Here is a 17,910-nt window from a genome sequence, read left to right on the forward strand (position 1 = left end):
CTCCAATACTCCCCAAGACTTGCACTGGGAAGGAGCAAGGCTGCTAGCTCCTGATTCCTGGTTCAGATACCACACAGGCTTTAACCTTTGCCTCTCCCACTTCAGGAAAAGACTCTTGAAGAATGCAAAAGCACTGTGGTCCAGACTCACAAGGAGTTAATACCAACCACAGAACATGAATCCCGATGCTTACTTGTGAGAAATTCCCATCTGAACATTTCTTAACAAAGGCTTAATTAGATTCAGGTGCACCAGGTTGGGGTTCTGAGAACCTGGCTATGCAGGCAGGTTACTGAGGGCTGTTCTGAAGGATTCCTCTGGCTCCAGCACTGCAGATAATGGGGTTTATTCCTCTCTCTGGAGAGAGTGCCTTCTCTGGGGTTAGAACAGAAACACCTGGTGATACCTGGTCATGGTGCTGCAAGAAACACACGAAGGTAAGAGTTCAGCCTTCCTTGTGAGGCATTTTAATTCACTTTAGCATTCCTCTAAAGGCAGGGAAGTGTTTTCCTCGCTGTGTGCACTGGAGTTTCTCCTTTATTTGCCATTCAGGAGCCCAAAGTGCTGCTCACCACGCAGCTGTCTGCTGGTACAGTTCCTGCCTCCTACCTCCTCAGGCATCTTTTTCCTGTTTATACTTGTACATCAAATGGGCCTTTGGAAAAATCCCTGGTTTCCTTTTGTTCTGTGCTCTTTGTTGTGTTTCCATGCGGTCCTTGCCCCTTTGGAGATGACATGGATGGGAAATGGCTCATTGTAGCAACAGGAGACAACAACAATTGCATCACGGTGAAGCAAACATCAAAGCACAGTCCACGCCAAAGAGCTGGGGGGAAGATTCATGTGTGACATTCTGACATGCTGAAGTCCAGTTTGGGAGGGCTCTTGGCAGCACAAAAATGAACTGCAAGCAGTTGCCATGTTCCAAACCCTGTTTGTCCTGGTGTTTCTGTGAAGCAGCCTGGGCTCAGGACACGATGGACCTGCAGCCTGTGGCACGTCCCCTCTGACTGTGACAGTCCTGCACAGCCAGGCTGAACTGCATGGGATTGTTTAAAAAAGCAGGTCTGAAGGACTGAACCACACTGGAACCTGTCTTTCACTGAGCACTAATTAACTGTCTGACAGCCCACGGATAAAAATGAGAGCGCTCATTGTTGGTGTTTATTTTCTCTTTAATAAGGAATTGCTGTAGGTAGCCAGCCTGATGAAGTATTTTAACAACTCCCTTCTGAAGGTAATTAAGTTCTGCAGTGAAATGTAAGGAATTTGGCATCAAAAAACCATTAAGCAGGCAGATATTTTAAATGAATAAACAAACATAACTCTTTCCAACACACACATTCTGCTTTCTCATGATTTACATAACACAAATGACTTTGACAACATCTTTATATTGTGTTTATCTCAAAATACTGCTGAGCCAAAAAACTCTGCATATTGTGTTTCTGCAGCTCTAAACCTCTGACCCACTGGAGAGTTCTGCAAGCTGCAGAGCAGTAAAAGCTGCCACTGTGGGTGAAGAGCCCATGGCAAGGAGCGAGCACTGCCCTCAAAAGCACTGAACATGGAACATCTAAGTGTGTGCATTGACTCTGTCAAATATTTATCCAGATTTGGATGTGAATAATGGAAATCACATGCCAAAAGTACTTCAGCTGTCTCTAAGCAGCTACATCCACACTTCCACAGCTGGAAAGCTCTGCTTTTTTACTTCTGAAAGAGAACCTGGCTTCACAAGTGGGTTGTGTGTAAGCACAAGAAAACTGGCTTTGGGGACAGACTGACAATGTAAATGAAACAAAAAGAGATATTCCTGTTATTTAAGTATTGATGTCAACAGTGTCACCCACTTCTACCTGGAATAGCCGAGAACAAGGAGAAGGAGCCTTGTTCACTGCAGGTACCTCAGAAACGGTAAATGACCTCACAAGGTGAGAGGGGACTCCCACAAAGGTGAGTGTTTATCAGGGAATGTTCTCTCACCCCTGAAGTCAGCCTCTCCAACACACCACGGCCATTTAGTCTTTAAGCAAAGGCACGCTGGCAAACAGAGATGGTGCATGTGAGCCCTGGTGCCACCTACACATCCTGCTTCCCATGGAAAGGCTTCCTGGGGAGGTCATTCCCACTTCAGACCACTTCTCCCAAGTCTAAGGTTTTCTGGTTCTGTTGTGAAGCCCAAAATACAAGTCATGGTTCTCTGTCACAGCCACGGCCCTTGGGCCAGCCTCGGCACTCAGAAAAAGGAGCTTTCCCCTCTGAGTGATGCTGAATGTCCCTCTGGGCAGGAGGGTCACTCACGGGGTCTGAGCTGCTGGTGCTGCAGCCTGCTGTGCCACATCACTGCTGGGGACAGCCTGCAGCACTGCGGAGCACCAGCCTGCTCAGCTCCACTGCCACGGGCTCTGCACCTCAGCTCATGATGAGTTTTATTTATCATTTAACATAGTCCAAGTAAAAACATGTTTCTATAGCTCTTATGGTAAGGGTTGTGTTTCATTGCTTCATAGTTCCATGTCAGTTTGATTGGTCAGTTAAGGAGTCACAATTTCTAAGGATTGATATTTATTTTATTGCTGTGAGAGAGAGAGCATTCAACACGTGTGTTGTGCGCATTAATTGGAAGCACTTTAAAATACTTTAAATTATCAACACGTTTCCATGTACGGCATCCGATTGATTTGGAATTTCCCAAAATATATTAATTTGGTAAATGCAGATGCTGCCGACACCAACTCAGGGCTGACGGCAGCTCACCGGGGAGCTGCTGGAGCGTGTGAGCCCTGGCTCCCAGGGCGCCGAGAGAGCCTTCCTTCGCTGGACAGCCAGGTTCCATTTCTTGTTGGACTGCTCCATCTCCCGGCGAGCAGAAATTCACCTTCCACCGGATGGACAGGGGAAATCACTGCGAGCGGGACCGTGCTCACCGTGCCCGGGACTGCTCCATCTCCTGGCGAGCCGAAATTCACCTTCCACCGGCGGGACGGGGGGAAATCACTGCGAGCGGGACCGTGCTCACCGTGCCCGGGACTGCCCGGGACTGCTCCACCTCCCGGCGAGCTGAAATTCACCTTCCACCGGCGGGACAGGGAAATAAATCCCTGCGAGCGGGACCGTGCTCACCGTGCCCACCGTGCTGCTCCTGCCCGGAGAGCCGGAGCGCGCCCGCAGCGGGGGCAGCGCCCCGGGCCGGGGGAGCAGCACAGGGTACAATCCCCGGGCTGGATTCCCACTATCCCGGGTTGGATATTTATTGGGATAAAGACAGGAAGGAGAAGATAGAACACTAATGCTGTAGATTGCTAGCAGATCCCCGCTATCCCGGGTTGGATCCCCGCTATCCCGGGGTGTATACCCTCTATCCCGGGATGGATCCCCGTGCACCCCCGTTATCCCGGGATGGATCCCCGCTATCCCGGGATGGATCCCCGCCATCCCGGGATGGATCCCCGCTATCCCGGGGTGTATACTCCCTATCCCCGGATGGATCCCCGTTATCCCCGTGCACCCCCGCCATCCCGGGTTAGATCCCCGTTATCCCCGTGCACCCCCGCCATTCCGGGTTAGATCCCCGTTATCCCCGTGCACCCCCGCCATCCCGGGTTAGATCCCCGTTATCCCCGTGCACCCCCGCCATCCCGGGTTAGATCCCCGCCATGCCCGCGGGCACGGCCGCAAGGGGCGGTGCCGTGAGGCGGGGCAAGCACGGCCCTTCGGCTCCCTTCGGCTCTCTCCGGCAGCGCTCGGCAGCCAATCGGCGCAGCGGGCGCTTTCCCGCCTCGCCCCGCTGTCGCGTGCCGTGCGGGCTCGGTGCTGAGGGCGCGGCGGGGCCGGGGCTGTCCCGGGCCCGGCCTGCGGCAGCGGCGGCGGCTCCAGCGGGGACAGAGCCGTGCGGGGGCTTGGGGAGGGCAGGTTGCCGTCTGCGGGCGGGTAGGAGCAGTGTCCCCGTGCGGCCCGAGGGCAGGCGGAGGTAGGGCCGCGGCCCGGTGCCGCTCTGGTGGGGGTTTTGGCCCCACAGGCTCGAGGCGGGCGGGAAGGCGGGCCGGGCCCGGGCCTGGGACCGGGGCTGTGGGTGCAGCGGATGGGCAGGGACGGGCGGGACCGAGCAGGCCGCAGCGCCGACACGTGCTCTGGAGAAGAGGGCTCTGCCCCTGGGGTAAGGTAAGGAACCGGCCTGAGCCTGTCAGGAGCGTCCGAGGGCCCTGGGTTACCTCGGCTGAGGCCGCAGGTCTGACTGACTCTCAGCTTCAGCTTTGCGGCGGCCTGTGCCCGTCCCTGCAAACATGACTGAAGGGACTTGCCCACGCTCCCCTTATGTCAGTGTGGAGATCCCCGGGCAGCCAGTTCTGCAGGGAGGAGTGTGTTCTGCTGAGCCAGTTGAAATTAAAGCAGGGCAGATGCTCTAGTGCTGCTCATAGTATTTATTGGGATAAGGGTGAGAAAACAGAACACTAATGCTGTAGGTTGCTTGTTTTAGAAGATGACTGGAAGAGCTAGAGCCAGAGGAAGACCTCCCAGACAGACACCTCTTCCTGCTGCGGTAGGAGATGCACCTGTGAGTTGGTTTTCTTCTTTCTTACTTCACCAGGATTTGAGATTCATACCTCACCTACTTCCTGTTTTAATATCAGGCAGATGTGTTCTGTGTTTTATGTGTGTATGCCTATATTCTGCTGGGTGTACCGTTAACATAGCTCTGTTATATTAAGGACGTTTATTAAATTTCCAGTAACGTGAAACTCTGATTTGTGGGATTGCTTGTGGCTTAAGGTTGCTGTTCTTCCAGCCATGACGCTTCTTAAAGTAACTTATTTGCTAGTCACTAAAATTACAAAAGATATTTTTATAGAATAACTAGTCAGTTACTTGAGGTATCAGAGGGACTGTAGAAAATGGGAAATCCATAAATTTTAGTTAGAGCTTGGAAAGAGGGGATTTGCATTAGCTATTAGTTAAATGAATAATAACTTTAAAAGTTTCTACACTCCAGTAATTTTGAGTTTCAGGTGTAGAATAGTAACTCTGCTACTTAGTATAGGACAAAAACGGTTTAAATGTACATAACATAAACGTACATAGCAGGGTTAGAGTGTGCATCCCTATGCCTGCAGTGTGTGTGTGTGCTCTCTCAGTGAGCACTCTGTACATAGCAGGGTTAGAGTGTGCATCCCTATGCCTGCAGTGTGTGTGTTCTCTCTCAGTGAGCACTCTGTACATAGCAGGGTTAGAGTGTGCATCCCTATGCCTGCAGTGTGTGTGTTCTCTCTCAGTGAGCACTCTGTACATCACAGGGTTAGAGTGTGCATCCCTATGCCTGCAGTGTGTGTGTTCTCTCTCAGTGAGCACTCTGTACATAGCAGGGTTAGAGTGTGCATCCCTATGCCTGCAGTGTGTGTGTTCTCTCTCAGTGAGCACTCTGTACATAGCAGGGTTAGAGTGTGCATCCCTATGCCTGCAGTGTGTGTTCTCTCTCAGTGAGCACTCTGTACATAGCAGGGTTAGAGTGTGCATCCCTATGCCTGCAGTGTGTGTTCTCTCTCAGTGAGCACTCTGTACATAGCAGGGTTAGAGTGTGCATCCCTAGTGCCTGCAGTGTGTGTGTTCTCTCTCAGTGAGCACTCTGTACATCACAGGGTTAGAGTGTGCATCCCTATGCCTGCAGTGTGTGTCTATGTTCTCTCTCAGTGAGGGCTCTGTTGCAGTGGCTGTTTGTTCTCCCCAGTGGCAGGTCCAGCAGGGCATGCCTGGCCCTCTGCGTGGCCGGCGGCACCCGCAGCAGCACCCGCAGCAGGCACAGCAGCAGCTGCAGCACCCGCAGCAGCTCCAGCAGCTCCATGTTCCTCCAGCACAGTCGGAAGAGCCCGGGGGCCACGGGCACCTGCGCGGCTGTGAGACCCCCCTGCAGGAGAGGAGGCCAGAAGGTCAGAAGGGCTGGGAAACCCAGTGTCCACAAGAGCGCCTGTTCTGGAGAGAATGCAATTAAGGCATCCTTTAGACTGTATTTGTCTTTTCTTTCTTTTCAAAATGAGATTTGTTACTGAAATTTGGAAGACGTTTGCTACATAGCAAAAGCTGAAATGCAACGTTTTGTGATTCCTCTTAAATTTGTTTTAATGCCTTTCAAGATTTAATTGCATTTTATATTTTTATTTGTTAATATGTGATAGTATATATGTTATTTATTACTTGATTGTGATTCTCGAGTTTTGAACAATAGGCTTACAGGTTTCCTCAGGACTCCAGGATTTGTCTTTAAGAGATAGGGGTGGACGTCGCAGAGATTTCCATGACCTTGGGGTGAACACTCGGCAAGCCATGGTGCACGTTCAGGAATCCAAAACTGGTATGTTTAAATTAGACTCTAGACATGTCAGCAGTTTGAAATGGAGGAGTTTCCTTTATTTCTGCTCTTAGCTTCCCCTAAAGAGCCAAGTAAAAAAAAATCTCCAGAGTGTATTAGAAAAAGATAAGAAGTTGTTGCTGGTACCTGAAGAGGAGTGTTGTCCTGGCAGCTGAAGGCTGTACAGAAAGCTCCAGAGGGCGCATGAGTGTCTGACAGCAGCGAGCAGTAACTCACAGGGTTAGAGCAGATCAGGAACACCACTGACCTCTAATCTTTGCCTGCCTGCCAGCGCTGAAAGGACTGTCTCAGTGCTGTTGAATGCCTGTGAAGTGGTAACATTTTGTAACTGTTACCACACTGGCTCTCATTTCAGGTTTTTCAGGGAAAATGATCAAGCTGACCACCAACCACTTCCGGCTGACGTCGCGCCCGCAGTGGGCGCTGTACCAGTACCACGTTGGCTACAGCCCCGAGATGGAGGCGCGGCGCCTGCGCTCGGCTCTGCTCTTCCAGCACGAGGAGACCATCGGCAAGACCCATGCCTTTGATGGCTCCATATTGTTCCTGCCAAAGAAGCTCGAGAACAAGGTACCATACAAGAATGCTGTTGGATTTTCTATCGTGACTTGCAGTTTGTTCCTGTTTCTCGCTAGCTAGGTGAAGTTAGGGAATTGATGTCCCACCAGCAGTGTTTAGTTGGATTGAGTATATCAGTATAAGCTAATTTGTTTGTGTAGAGAAATTTGGTTAGAAACTTCTGGTTCTAATGGTTAATCATCATCTGCACAGAAGTGATAGTACTGGCAGTGTTTCTCCGTTTGTTTCTTTTGTACTTATATCTTTTCATACCTTCTGTATTTTACCACCCCACATAATTGAAAGGGTGGATGAGTTGGGTGTATGTGGCAAGGTTTTGGTAGCTGGAGGGGTCAGGGTGGCTCCTATGGGAAGGCGTCAAGGTCAGCCTGGTGTTGCACGGTCATTGCCAGCCAGATTCAGAATGGACCCATCACAGGCTAAAGCTGAGCCCATCAGCAAAGTTGTTGGCACCTCTGTGTATTTAAAAAGCAGGGGAAAATTGCAGAGCAAAGAAAAATCTAAGAAAGGAACACCAGGGGGAAAACACCTCTATACTGGTGGTAATCCCTGCCCTCTGTGCCATGTGCCACTCCTTGCTTCACTGCAGGGACTGGGTGTAGGCAGGGCTGTTCACAGAGGGGCCAGAGGAGTCCGGGGTGAGGCTGAGTTTGGAAAAGGGAGAGGGGAAGAAGTTTTCACTGTGTGTGCTAATCTTTGTCTTTTTGCTTCCCAGTATCTGAATCAGTAATTAAATATATATTAGTTGGCAATATGTTAGTTTATTTCCTCAAGCTGAGTCCTTTTCCTGTCACAGTAATAGGTAAGTGATGTCCCTGCCTTCATCTCGAGTTCAGCTGCCCTGGGGAGAGCCCCATTCTACCCCCGAGTTGTCCTCTCCCTGATGAGCAGAGTCTTTCAGGTTGTAGTTCACAGTCCTGGTGGGATATGGAATCCACATTTCAGTTAGTCTTGAATTAATGCTTGGAATAAAAATGGCCAAGTCCAGTTTGATGTTACTGGAGCAAAATGCAGAGACAGCACTGTTTGCTCTGGTTTTGTCAACCTCCTTTCACTTTCTCAGGTTACTGAACTGTTCAGTAGAACTCGAAATGGGGAGGATGTGAAGATAACAGTCACACTCACTAATGAGTTGCCACCCACTTCACCTACTTGTCTGCAGTTTTACAACATCATTTTTAGAAGGTTTGCTGTACAAGTTATGTCTTTATAAGAAGTTACTCTAAAAATATCTGAAGTAAGTTTTTCCACTCCGAGGAACAGGCTACAACAAATAAGTATTAAAAATGTAAATTTTTAAGTGTTTCTGGCTACTGTTACTGTGGGGCCAACCACATCTGGCAGTAAAGTACAGTTGTGTGTATTTCTGGGCCATGTTAGTGTGAGCCTGCGTGGTTCACCTGAGACGTAGCCTGTTGGGACTGCTGCCTTCAGCTGGATGGTGAAGGGTGGAGTTGGACCTGAACTTCTCACCTGATTATTGTTAATAAGTGCCCATGACTTTATAAACTGAGTTTAATGAGAAGTTCATTTTTTACATAGTCAGATGAACAGTGAGTTTGTGCATAGGGATTGGGCCATGCATGATGTGATGATGATGATGGTGATAACAGTAATAATGCTAAAGGACATCAATTTTTCTATTTTTAGGCTTTTGAAGATGCTGAATTTGCAGCAGATTGGACGGAATTATTACAACCCCAGTGATCCAGTCAGCATCCCTAACCACAGGTTAGGCAGAGCCCCTTGGTTTTTGGAGGGGTGCAGGGGCAGGGGTTGCTGCTGTCAGGGCTGTCCTTGTCCCTGTGCCTGGTGCTCCTGCCTGCCCTGGGCCTGCTGTACAAGTTGGTAGGCCTGAGTTTGCCTGGGAGCCCATCATGTGGCTGTGCTGCACTCCCTGCCTTTAATCTCACCTGTACAGCCTGGCTGATGGAAGGAACCAGGCAGTGTCCTGCTGGATAAACCCCTGGTCTTTTTGTTCTGAAAGTCTCCTGATTGCCTACACGCTTTGTGAGATACTTAACAGCTTGAAATGGATTTCTTGGCTGACTAAAGATGGATTTCTTAGCTGACCTGTAAAATATCCTTGATTTTGTTAACCTTCAAGAGCTTGTTTATATTTGGATGATGGCTTCCTTGTACCATCACTGCTCTCTGGTGTCTGTGAAAGTGGGCAGGAATAAGGGGTCAGAATAAAGATGCTGTAAAGCACACTAGGATTGTGTGTGTTCTCTTTTGCCAGGCTGATGGTGTGGCTGGGCTTCACAAGTTCCATCCTGCAGTATGAGGAGAACATCATGCTGTGTGCAGACGTGAGCCATAAGGTTCTCCGTGGGGAGACAGTGCTGGATACTATGCACAGCCTTCACTCCCAGGTTGGAGAGGAGAGATTTAGAGACGCCTGTGCTAAAGAGCTGATTGGTTTAATTGTTCTCACAAAGTAAGTCTTCTTGGACTCTTGTCTTGGAGAGCTCTTCATGCTCTATGTCCTCAAGTAGGCATTAAAGCATCAGAAAGCCAGAAAATGCTGTCCTTGTCAAGGTAGCAAACTGATCAAGCTGACAGCATTTGCAAAAGCAGGAAGTACACACTGGTTTTCTTTGATTTTATTAGAGTTTAGCTTGTGGTAGAATTGAGAGCCTATTACAGTTGAAAACTTGAAGTTATTACTTCTGAAAGGAGCAAAATTTCCAACTTGGATGAGTACTGACAGTAACTTTGTCATCCCAGTGTATTTCTTTTCTATTTGAGTTAAGATTTAAACCAAAAGTGATGAAATGTTTGTGTAGGTACAATAACAGGACGTACAGAATTGATGACATCGACTGGGATAACAATCCAAAGAGTACCTTTAGAAAATCAGATGGTTCTGAGATGAGCTTTGTGGAGTACTACAAAAAGGTATGAAAATTTAACTGTGTGTTTTATGCTTTACCTTGGAATGTTCAGTCATTGTTACAGGTTTACTTAGGATGCATGGGTTTCTAATTCATAGTATTTTAATTTAGCAGAATTTTGTTTAAAAGACACTGTGCAATCCAAGATCAGTAACTAACCTGCACAGCATGGTTTGGTGGGAGTAGTCCATCCCAGGGAGTAGTTGGTCAGGCAGGAGGGCCAGGAGGGCTGCATGGATGAGCAAGGAGCTCTTGGGAAAGCTCAGAAGGGAAGCTTTGGGAAGGTGGGAGCAGGGACAGGTAATGTGGGAGGAACACAGATACATTGTCACAGCGTGCAGAACTGAGGCTGAGAAAGCCAGAGCCCCTCTGCATTGAGTGTGTCTGTCACAGCTGGACCACTGAGGCCTCCCACTGGAGCTGGCAGGTCTTCATGCATACTGGCTTCAGCAGAAACAGGCTGGAGCTTAAGGTTATGGGAAGGCTTAATTTCAGAAACTTCACTTGGCAGTCTTGTTTGATTCTTGTGATTTCTTAAATTAAATTTCTCAGGAGGCCAGGAAATCTGTCCATTGCTGAAGTGGTAGGAGCATCCCATATTGAGTTAGATACCCCAGATGATAATGCCCCAAGCAAGGCACAGGCTTTGTTTTGTTGTCTCTTGCACATCAGTAGTTTGATGGCATCAATTAAGAGAATAGTGCTTCCCTGCTTTGCCTTTTCTGGCAAAACCAATTCTTCTGAGATGTGCTAATTTACTAGTCACTTTTGGGTTTGTTTTAGGAACAATACTTATTTTCTAAAGTGAGCATTATTATTCAGAAATAATAATATTTGTTATGAGTAAATTAACATGCAGTCTATATTTCTGATACAGCAATATAACATAGAAATTAGTGATTGGATGCAGCCTGTCCTGATCAGTCAGATGAAGAGGAAGAGAGGGAACATACAAGGATCTGTGGCTCTGATTCCAGAGCTGTGCTCCCTAACAGGTACTATAGCAGTTTCTATATCAAAGCATCTGTCAAACCATAATGCCTACTGAAAGAGGTATTCTGACAGCGGCTTTCTGAAGAGTTCAGAGAAACTGTTGTGTTTGTATAAATGTGAGTTTAGGAACACATTTTGTAGCTAAAAGATTGGATATTTAAATGGGACTGGAAAGCTTGAGGGGGGTTGTTGTTCCATAGTGTTTAGCTATGGTGTTCAACATCAGCACTCTGATAACTTGGAGAGTTTTGGTGGTAAAGAGCAATTTACTAGAAACTGATGGTAATTTTGTAAGATCCATAAATACATGTTTAGCATTGGCACTACCTGAACATCTCAGCACTGTTTGTGTTGATTTGAAAACAGAACTGAAGAGCTGCAGTGCCTTGTGTGGTTTCCTGTCAAGTGCAAAAACCCAGGATTTTTTTTCATGCCAATGGGGATGTATGTACAGGAAGCAACTGAAAACTTTGGCTACTACTGCCACCACTTCCATTGTCTGCAGGACATGTAGCACTAGTCTGCAGGAGCTGCAAGTTTAATTTTTACAGTCCTTCATCTTAACTTGGACTCAGAAAAGGCTTTGTTGTTGGCAGGACTGACTGACAAGATGCGCAACGATTTCAATATGATGAAAGACTTGGCCATCCACACACGGCTGCCGCCTGAGCAGAGGCAGCGCGAGCTTGGCAGGCTTCTCAACTACATCCAAAAGTATGGCACCCTAACAGCCTCTCTGTTTCTGTCTCATGAAAGATGTGTAAAACAAACTTCTCACAGTGAAACTTGTGAAATCTTACTGGCTTTAAAAAAGTCAGCGGGAACAAATTTCTCACGTTTTTAATTCAAATCTTGTTTTTAAACAGAGATGACAATGTTCAGAAGGAGCTCCGAAACTGGGGTTTAAGCTTTGATAATAAATCGGTGTCCTTTACAGGAAGAATTGTTCAAGGAGAAAAGATCTTTCAATCAGGAGCCGTGGTAAATAATAAATCAACTTCTAAAATCTTCTGGGTTTCTCACTGATGAAACAAGTTCTCAAGGAAGGAAATAGTACTTTTTGGTTTCTAAGTGAAGGATAAAGAGTGAAAATGTTATACACAAGTCTTTGCCCAAGCAGGAGATTTGCAGATTTCTTTAGTTGTTCCCAAGGTGTGGTTAGAAGCCCTTGAAGGCACTCCATCACAGTAGGGCTGTCCTTGCAGAGCAGTCCTTGTGGGCAGGTTCTCAGTCCAGGAGAGCAGAGATGTTTCCCCTTGGTTTCCATCCATTAAAGAGGTTCCAAGGCTTTGTGGTGAAAAGGCACCAGTGATTTCAGTTGGGTAGCTGGAACACAGGCAGTGTTCCAGTGTTCAGGCACAGGTAGGATGAGCCATGTGAGCAGTGGAGATGTGCATTCAGTCCGAGGCTTGTCAAACACGAGCTGTTTGCTCTGCAGTTCGATTACAACCCTCAGTTTGCCGACTGGACCAAGGAGACGCGCGGCGTGCCCCTGATCCGCTCCATGCCCATGGACACCTGGCTGCTCATCTACACGCGCCGCAACTACGACGTGGCCAACACCCTGCTGCAGAGCCTCTTCAAGGTCACCCCCTCCATGGGCATCCACATGAACAGGCCAAGCATGTGAGTCTCACTAAGCTGAGGGGAAAACCGTCACCGTGTTGGGCTGCTCTGTGAGGGGAGGGTGTAGTGTGTCACGCAGCCGATGTCTGGGAGGTTTTAGTAAAGCAGAGCTGCTTTCAGTATGCAGATTGTTCCATTTTCTCTTCTGATTGACTTTCCTTACTCATACTTTTATTTGAGAGCTTTTCATATGCCAAAACTAAGAAGTGTCAGACAGTCATTGAGCAAACCCTTCTCTAAGGAGTGTTTTCTGCTGACTTAGGATGTGTTCTGATTCTGATCTGTTCTCCTTGCAAATATCCTCCCTTGAGTACCCATACTTGCTTTTCATTTTGAATTTCATTGTGTTTGGAAGCCTAAGTTTGGAGGTGATTCCTTTTAATCTTCAGATGTGTGAAAGTGGTTTGTTATTAGCTGTAGATGTGACATTTCATACACTATTGATGCGTAGTGAGCTTTTATGCTTTTGCTGAAGTTTCAATAGCTGTTAGCTGTTCTTCTGTAAGCATTTTCTCTCTTTCTTTTCAGGATTGAAGTAGATGATAGAACAGAAGCATATTTAAGGGTTTTACAGCAAAGGGTTACCTCTGACATAAACATTGTATGTATTTCATTCCATAATTTCAAATCCTGTTTATCTCTGTAACTGGTGTTCAGTGGGATTTGCTCTCAGAACTGCAGCTTCAGGCCCCTGAGAATCCACTATGTACCTGCTTATCCTCCTGTGCTAACCTAACACTGACCATGGGTATCCTTCTGGATAGGGGCCTTTGGTTCTGAAGTACAGACACTGACACTTTGCAGTTCTTTCCTTCACTGTGAACATTTGAATATTTCTCTTGAGCATAAGAATTTTTCCCAAAGAACTGTTTGAGTGCTGTATAGCTCTGAGAACACAGCTTCTTACAAAGATTCTTTTTTCTTCAAAGGTAGTTTGTATCTTGTCTAGCTCCCGAAAGGACAAATATGATGCCATCAAGAAATACCTGTGCACAGACTGCCCCATCCCCAGCCAGTGTGTGCTGGCTCGCACTTTGAGCAAGCCCCAGACTATCATGACGGTAGCAACGAAAATCGCCTTGCAGATGAACTGTAAAATGGGTGGAGAGCTCTGGAGTGTCGAGATCCCCGTGAGTATTTTCCTATAAATGGTAACTGCTCCTTACCAGGCTTTATTTCAGAAGCAAGCCCTGTTTGCCCCACGGGTGCTGTGTGTGGTTGCCTTGCAGCTGAAGCAGGTGATGATTGTGGGCATTGACTGTTACCATGACACCGTCTCTGGGAAGCAGTCCATCGCCGGCTTTGTCGCCAGCCTCAATCAGTCAGTCACAAGGTAAGAGCAGGCTGCCACAGGTAAAAAACCCCCAAAGCCCCTTTCTTTTGACTGAAAAACAGCTTCAATGGGGTGGTCCATCAGGAAAATTCAAAATTGGTTTGCTGTAATGGTTAAAGTGAAATATATTGTGAATTTTTCCCACTGCATCCCTTGAAGGAGTGGCCTTGTCCCATATTGCTTGAGAGAGGTTCAAGTGGTGGAGACATGGCTGGGATGAATAGACAGCATCAGGGTGACAGGGTCTTTCCCCTTTCGAGTTGACTTGTATGAAAGACTCTTCTTGGTTGAGAAGAATTTTAAGTCATGCTATAGCACTTTTACCATGTTTTTATTTAGGGGAAATATTTTCATGGAACCCCAGCTCTTCCTTGGCTGCATTGACCCACAACACCCATAAAGACTAAGTGGTCATTGGCATTTTAAAAATAACTTCATTGCAGTAAGCCTGGGAAATGCTTTGAAGGTCTCTTTCATTTTGTTCTTCACAGGTGGTTCTCCCGCTGTGTTGTTCAAAGTCGTGGGCAAGAACTTGTGGATGGAATCAAAACCTGCTTGCAAGGTAAGGGAAGGAAAGGGAAGGAGTTCTGCTCTTGCAGAGCCAGATCTAAGAACTGACAATTCAGCTTCCTCAAAACCCTCCTCTCCTGCTGGCCTGAGGGGAGGCTTTACCAGCCTGCACTTGGATACCAACAGATTAAACATTCTGTTATAAATACTGCTGAAAAGAATAGCATCTTGTGGAAATCTTTCACTGATTCCCACATTCCTTTGCCATAATTAAAACCCTTCCAAGAATGCTTTAAGGGAGTGTGATTTCAAGGAGGGCAGCTCCTGCTATGAGAGAGGCCAGCAGAGCAGGTGTGTCCTTGGCTCCTTTCTGTTTGTGGGTGCACAGGCAAATCACAGTTCTCCCTGCAGGTGTGTTTGTGTGGCATGATGCTGACCCATTTCAGGTTACTGAAGGATTGAGGACCTTGCTTTTCCAACTTACTGCTGTTCTTCTAGGAATAAAAATCCAGTTTTGTTTTGGAATGAATTGTCATTACAGCTAATGGCTTTTACTCTTGTTTTTTTAAGCTGCTCTGAGGAACTGGTCTAAATGGAATAAGTCTTTGCCCTCTCGTATTTTTGTGTATCGTGATGGTGTTGGAGATGGACAGCTCAATACTTTGGTTAATTATGAAGTGCCTCAGTTTCTGGATTGCTTGAAGAGTATTGGTACTGACTACAGGTAAATCTGTTTCTACCAACCCTCTTCTTTACACTGCCAGAGAAATAAACACTGGGATACAAAATGAGGCCATGGATGAAGACTGTCTAAAGTTGTGAACAATGTCTTATTTAATCTGAATCAGTAAAGACTTACATGTGAAATTAATGAAATTAATGCCCTGGAAGTCCAGAGAATCTGCTTCGGAAATACTCCTAATGCAGTTTTCTAGGAGAGCATTGTTTTTTCCCTTTTCCTTTCTTTTAGCCCGAGGCTCACTGTGATTGTGGTGAAGAAACGAGTGGGTGCCAGGTTCTTTGCAGAGATTGGGGGAGGACTCAAAAACCCACCCCCAGGGACTGTTGTTGATACAGTGGTGACCAGACCAGAGTGGTGAGTTCCTGCAGAGGCAGCACCTACTGCTCCTGCCAGCAGCCAGGCAGAAAGGAGATAGATCCAACAGTACATGGGCTGTAGGATCAAGTGTAAAAATACTTGCCACGCTTGTGTGGCTCAGGGGCTGGAGAAAACCAGCAGTGTAAGCTGAATGCACCTGCAGGGTGGTTATCAGGAGGAAAATGGGATAGAACAAATAGTTGAGGTTGTGATGATCTCAAGACCTGGTCCATATAATAAGGTTGTTCACGTTCCTCCAGGTCTGCTGGCCTTTCAGACACAGGGAGCTTGTGTGGCCAGAGCCTGGGCATCTTGCTGGGGTGCACTCAATAAGCACGAAGTGACTCAAAAACCAGACAAATACCGGGGGACTGGCGTTTTTCCAAGGCACCCAGCCCTCAGTAAGAGGCTGGTGGCTGTGCTTTCCCTGTGGCAGGTACGATTTCTTCGTGGTGAGCCAGACGGTGAAGAACGGCTGCGTGGCACCGACCCACTACAACGTCGTCTACGACACCAGCCAGCTGAAACCCGACCACGTGCAGCGCCTCACCTACAAGCTGTGCCACATGTACTACAACTGGTCGGTGAGTGCTCCTGGCAGGGACAGCCTGCCTGCAAAACTGCAGTCTTTTCTTACCTGCAGAAGTACCTACTCCCTTGTGGAGGTGGAACTGTGCTGCTGCAATGCCTTGAGGCCTCTGCTGCACACCCAGCCCAGCTCGTGCCTGAGCTGTGCTTCAGCTTTGGCACTTCAGCAGCCACAAATAGCAGACACGACTGAGCCCACGTCCCACCTTCTGCAAGGGCCAGCACTGAATGTAAACCTGTGTGTCTACAAGGTGGCAGGAGGGCACTGGAGTTGGCAAGTTTGGGGGTTTTTGCATCTGTTCTTCTCTTGTGTTTGGTGCAGGTAAAGTTATTTTCACAAATCAGCATAAACAACATAAAATACAAATTTTACAAGTATGCAGACTTCAGAGGCCCAGGGGTTTTTGTTGCAGCGACTGCATGCTTATTTAAATTACCTGAAAATAATTGCCTTTTTTCTTTTTTCCCCTTTCTGCAGGGTATTATCAGAGTACCTGCTCCTTGCCAGTACGCTCATAAATTGGCTTTCCTCGTGGGTCAGAGTATTCACAGAGAACCAAACATGTTGCTTTCAGACAGACTGTACTACCTTTGAAGCTGAGTTACCAGCCAAACATAAGAGAGCAGTTCCTCTCTGGGGAATGTAGCATGGTCTGGGCTTTTGGTTTAGTTCTGGTTTTTCATAAGAGACGTGCACAGGATATGTGCAGTTGTGGAAATTATTTTATTTTCATTGTACCAAGAAAAGCTTGAGATTTGCATTTTGAACAGGTGTCTGCTTGCTAGAACAACTACACAAATTTTTATGATTTTTGATACTTATTTTCCAAAGTTTTTCTCAAATTCTTCCCAAAAGTTAATTGGTTGTTCTTATTTACATTTTGATAAGTCTTACACAGAATTACTTCTTGCATGGGAGATAGAGTTATGCAGACCAGAATCCCAGCTCTTCCAGCTAGTTTTTATCCTTCTAATATTCAAAATGCTTCAATATTGTTGATTCCTTGTTTTTCTTGGTTCAAATGAGGGCCAAATTTGTCTCCTGAGCTGTTTCATACCTTAAGAGGAGGTGACCAGATGCTCTTGGTCAGCAGGGCTTTGTCTGAAGGCTGCACAGCGCTGCAGAACCGCGGGCAGGGTTTGGAGCAGCTGTGGTGCTGCCAGGGGGCCCCGAGGGCTGTGCCAGGCTGCTCAGCTCAGGGGCACTGCTGTGTGCAGCTCCAGGCTGAGGGCTCAGCTCTGCAGCAGGGGAGGGCTTGGGCTGAGCCTGTGCTGCTGGAGCAGCTCTGGGGACAGGGCCTGTCCTGGGGCCCTGCCCTGCCTGCTCTGGGAGGAGAGGGCTGCAGACAGCTGAACTGCTGGGCTGCTCCTGCTCCACACAGGCTTCCTGACTGAGAAATGCCATTTCCATCAAGAGCACCAGTGCACTGGCAGGCTTGGGGGTTTTGGTTTTGTAGTTCCAAGCAATGGGAAGCAGCCCTGGTTTGTTCGTGTCTGAGGTTTTCATTGGTCACTGTTCTGCAGCCCATTTGGTGAAACTAACAGCAGGTGTGGGGATGGAGGTTCATTTCACATTTTTGCAGTAGCAGAGGCAAGCTACTGCACGTGGAGAAATTCAGATTAGCGCTGGTTTTCTTAACCACCTTGTTGTGAACCTTGTTGCTTTTCTTTGTGAGATTTAAATAAAGTTGTTGCTGTAATCCTTGCCTGTTTGAGCCTGTTCTGTGTATTCTGCACTTGAGCACTTGGCTTTGGGCACAGATGGGACAATTGCTGCAGTGACTTTGCAGCCCTTCTTTACCTCTGGGCAGCTCTTGCAGATAGAGGAGCCTTTCTTTATTCTACAGTGAACTTCAGCAGCCACGGACAGTTCTGGAAAAAGGCTGACACAAGAAGCCAGCAGCTGACACAGGGGATTTAT

General features: G+C 47.4%; 1 protein-coding gene across 1 annotated transcript; it reads left to right on the top strand.

Moving 5' to 3' along the window:
* The first annotated feature begins 3,885 nt into the window (after nucleotides 1-3,885).
* Nucleotides 3,886-17,694, top strand: PIWIL1 (piwi like RNA-mediated gene silencing 1). The gene is made up of 21 exons (XM_018916799.3): nucleotides 3,886-3,973; nucleotides 4,481-4,558; nucleotides 5,726-5,924; nucleotides 6,221-6,346; nucleotides 6,720-6,934; nucleotides 8,007-8,128; nucleotides 8,594-8,674; nucleotides 9,186-9,383; nucleotides 9,733-9,844; nucleotides 10,718-10,835; nucleotides 11,430-11,547; nucleotides 11,700-11,814; nucleotides 12,272-12,459; nucleotides 12,988-13,060; nucleotides 13,389-13,589; nucleotides 13,689-13,792; nucleotides 14,284-14,354; nucleotides 14,873-15,026; nucleotides 15,273-15,398; nucleotides 15,838-15,985; nucleotides 16,468-17,694. The coding sequence occupies exons 2-21, from the start codon at nucleotides 4,484-4,486 to the stop codon at nucleotides 16,582-16,584; spliced, it is 2,661 nt and encodes an 886-aa protein (XP_018772344.1). The 5' UTR covers nucleotides 3,886-3,973; nucleotides 4,481-4,483; the 3' UTR covers nucleotides 16,585-17,694.
* Nucleotides 17,695-17,910: the final 216 nt, after the last annotated feature.

Source organism: Serinus canaria, chromosome 15 (assembly GCF_022539315.1).
Source record: "Serinus canaria isolate serCan28SL12 chromosome 15, serCan2020, whole genome shotgun sequence".
NCBI lineage: Eukaryota > Metazoa > Chordata > Aves > Passeriformes > Fringillidae > Serinus > Serinus canaria.

Coding starts and splice junctions, on each gene's coding strand:
- PIWIL1 (XM_018916799.3), top strand. CDS start 4,484: ATGACTGGAAGAGCTAGAGCCAGAGGAAGACCTCCCAGACAGACACCT. Junction 8,675..9,185: donor GTCAGCATCCCTAACCACAG/GTTAGGCAGAGC, acceptor CTCTTTTGCCAG/GCTGATGGTGTGGCTGGGCT. Junction 9,845..10,717: donor TTGTGGAGTACTACAAAAAG/GTATGAAAATTT, acceptor TTTCTGATACAG/CAATATAACATAGAAATTAG.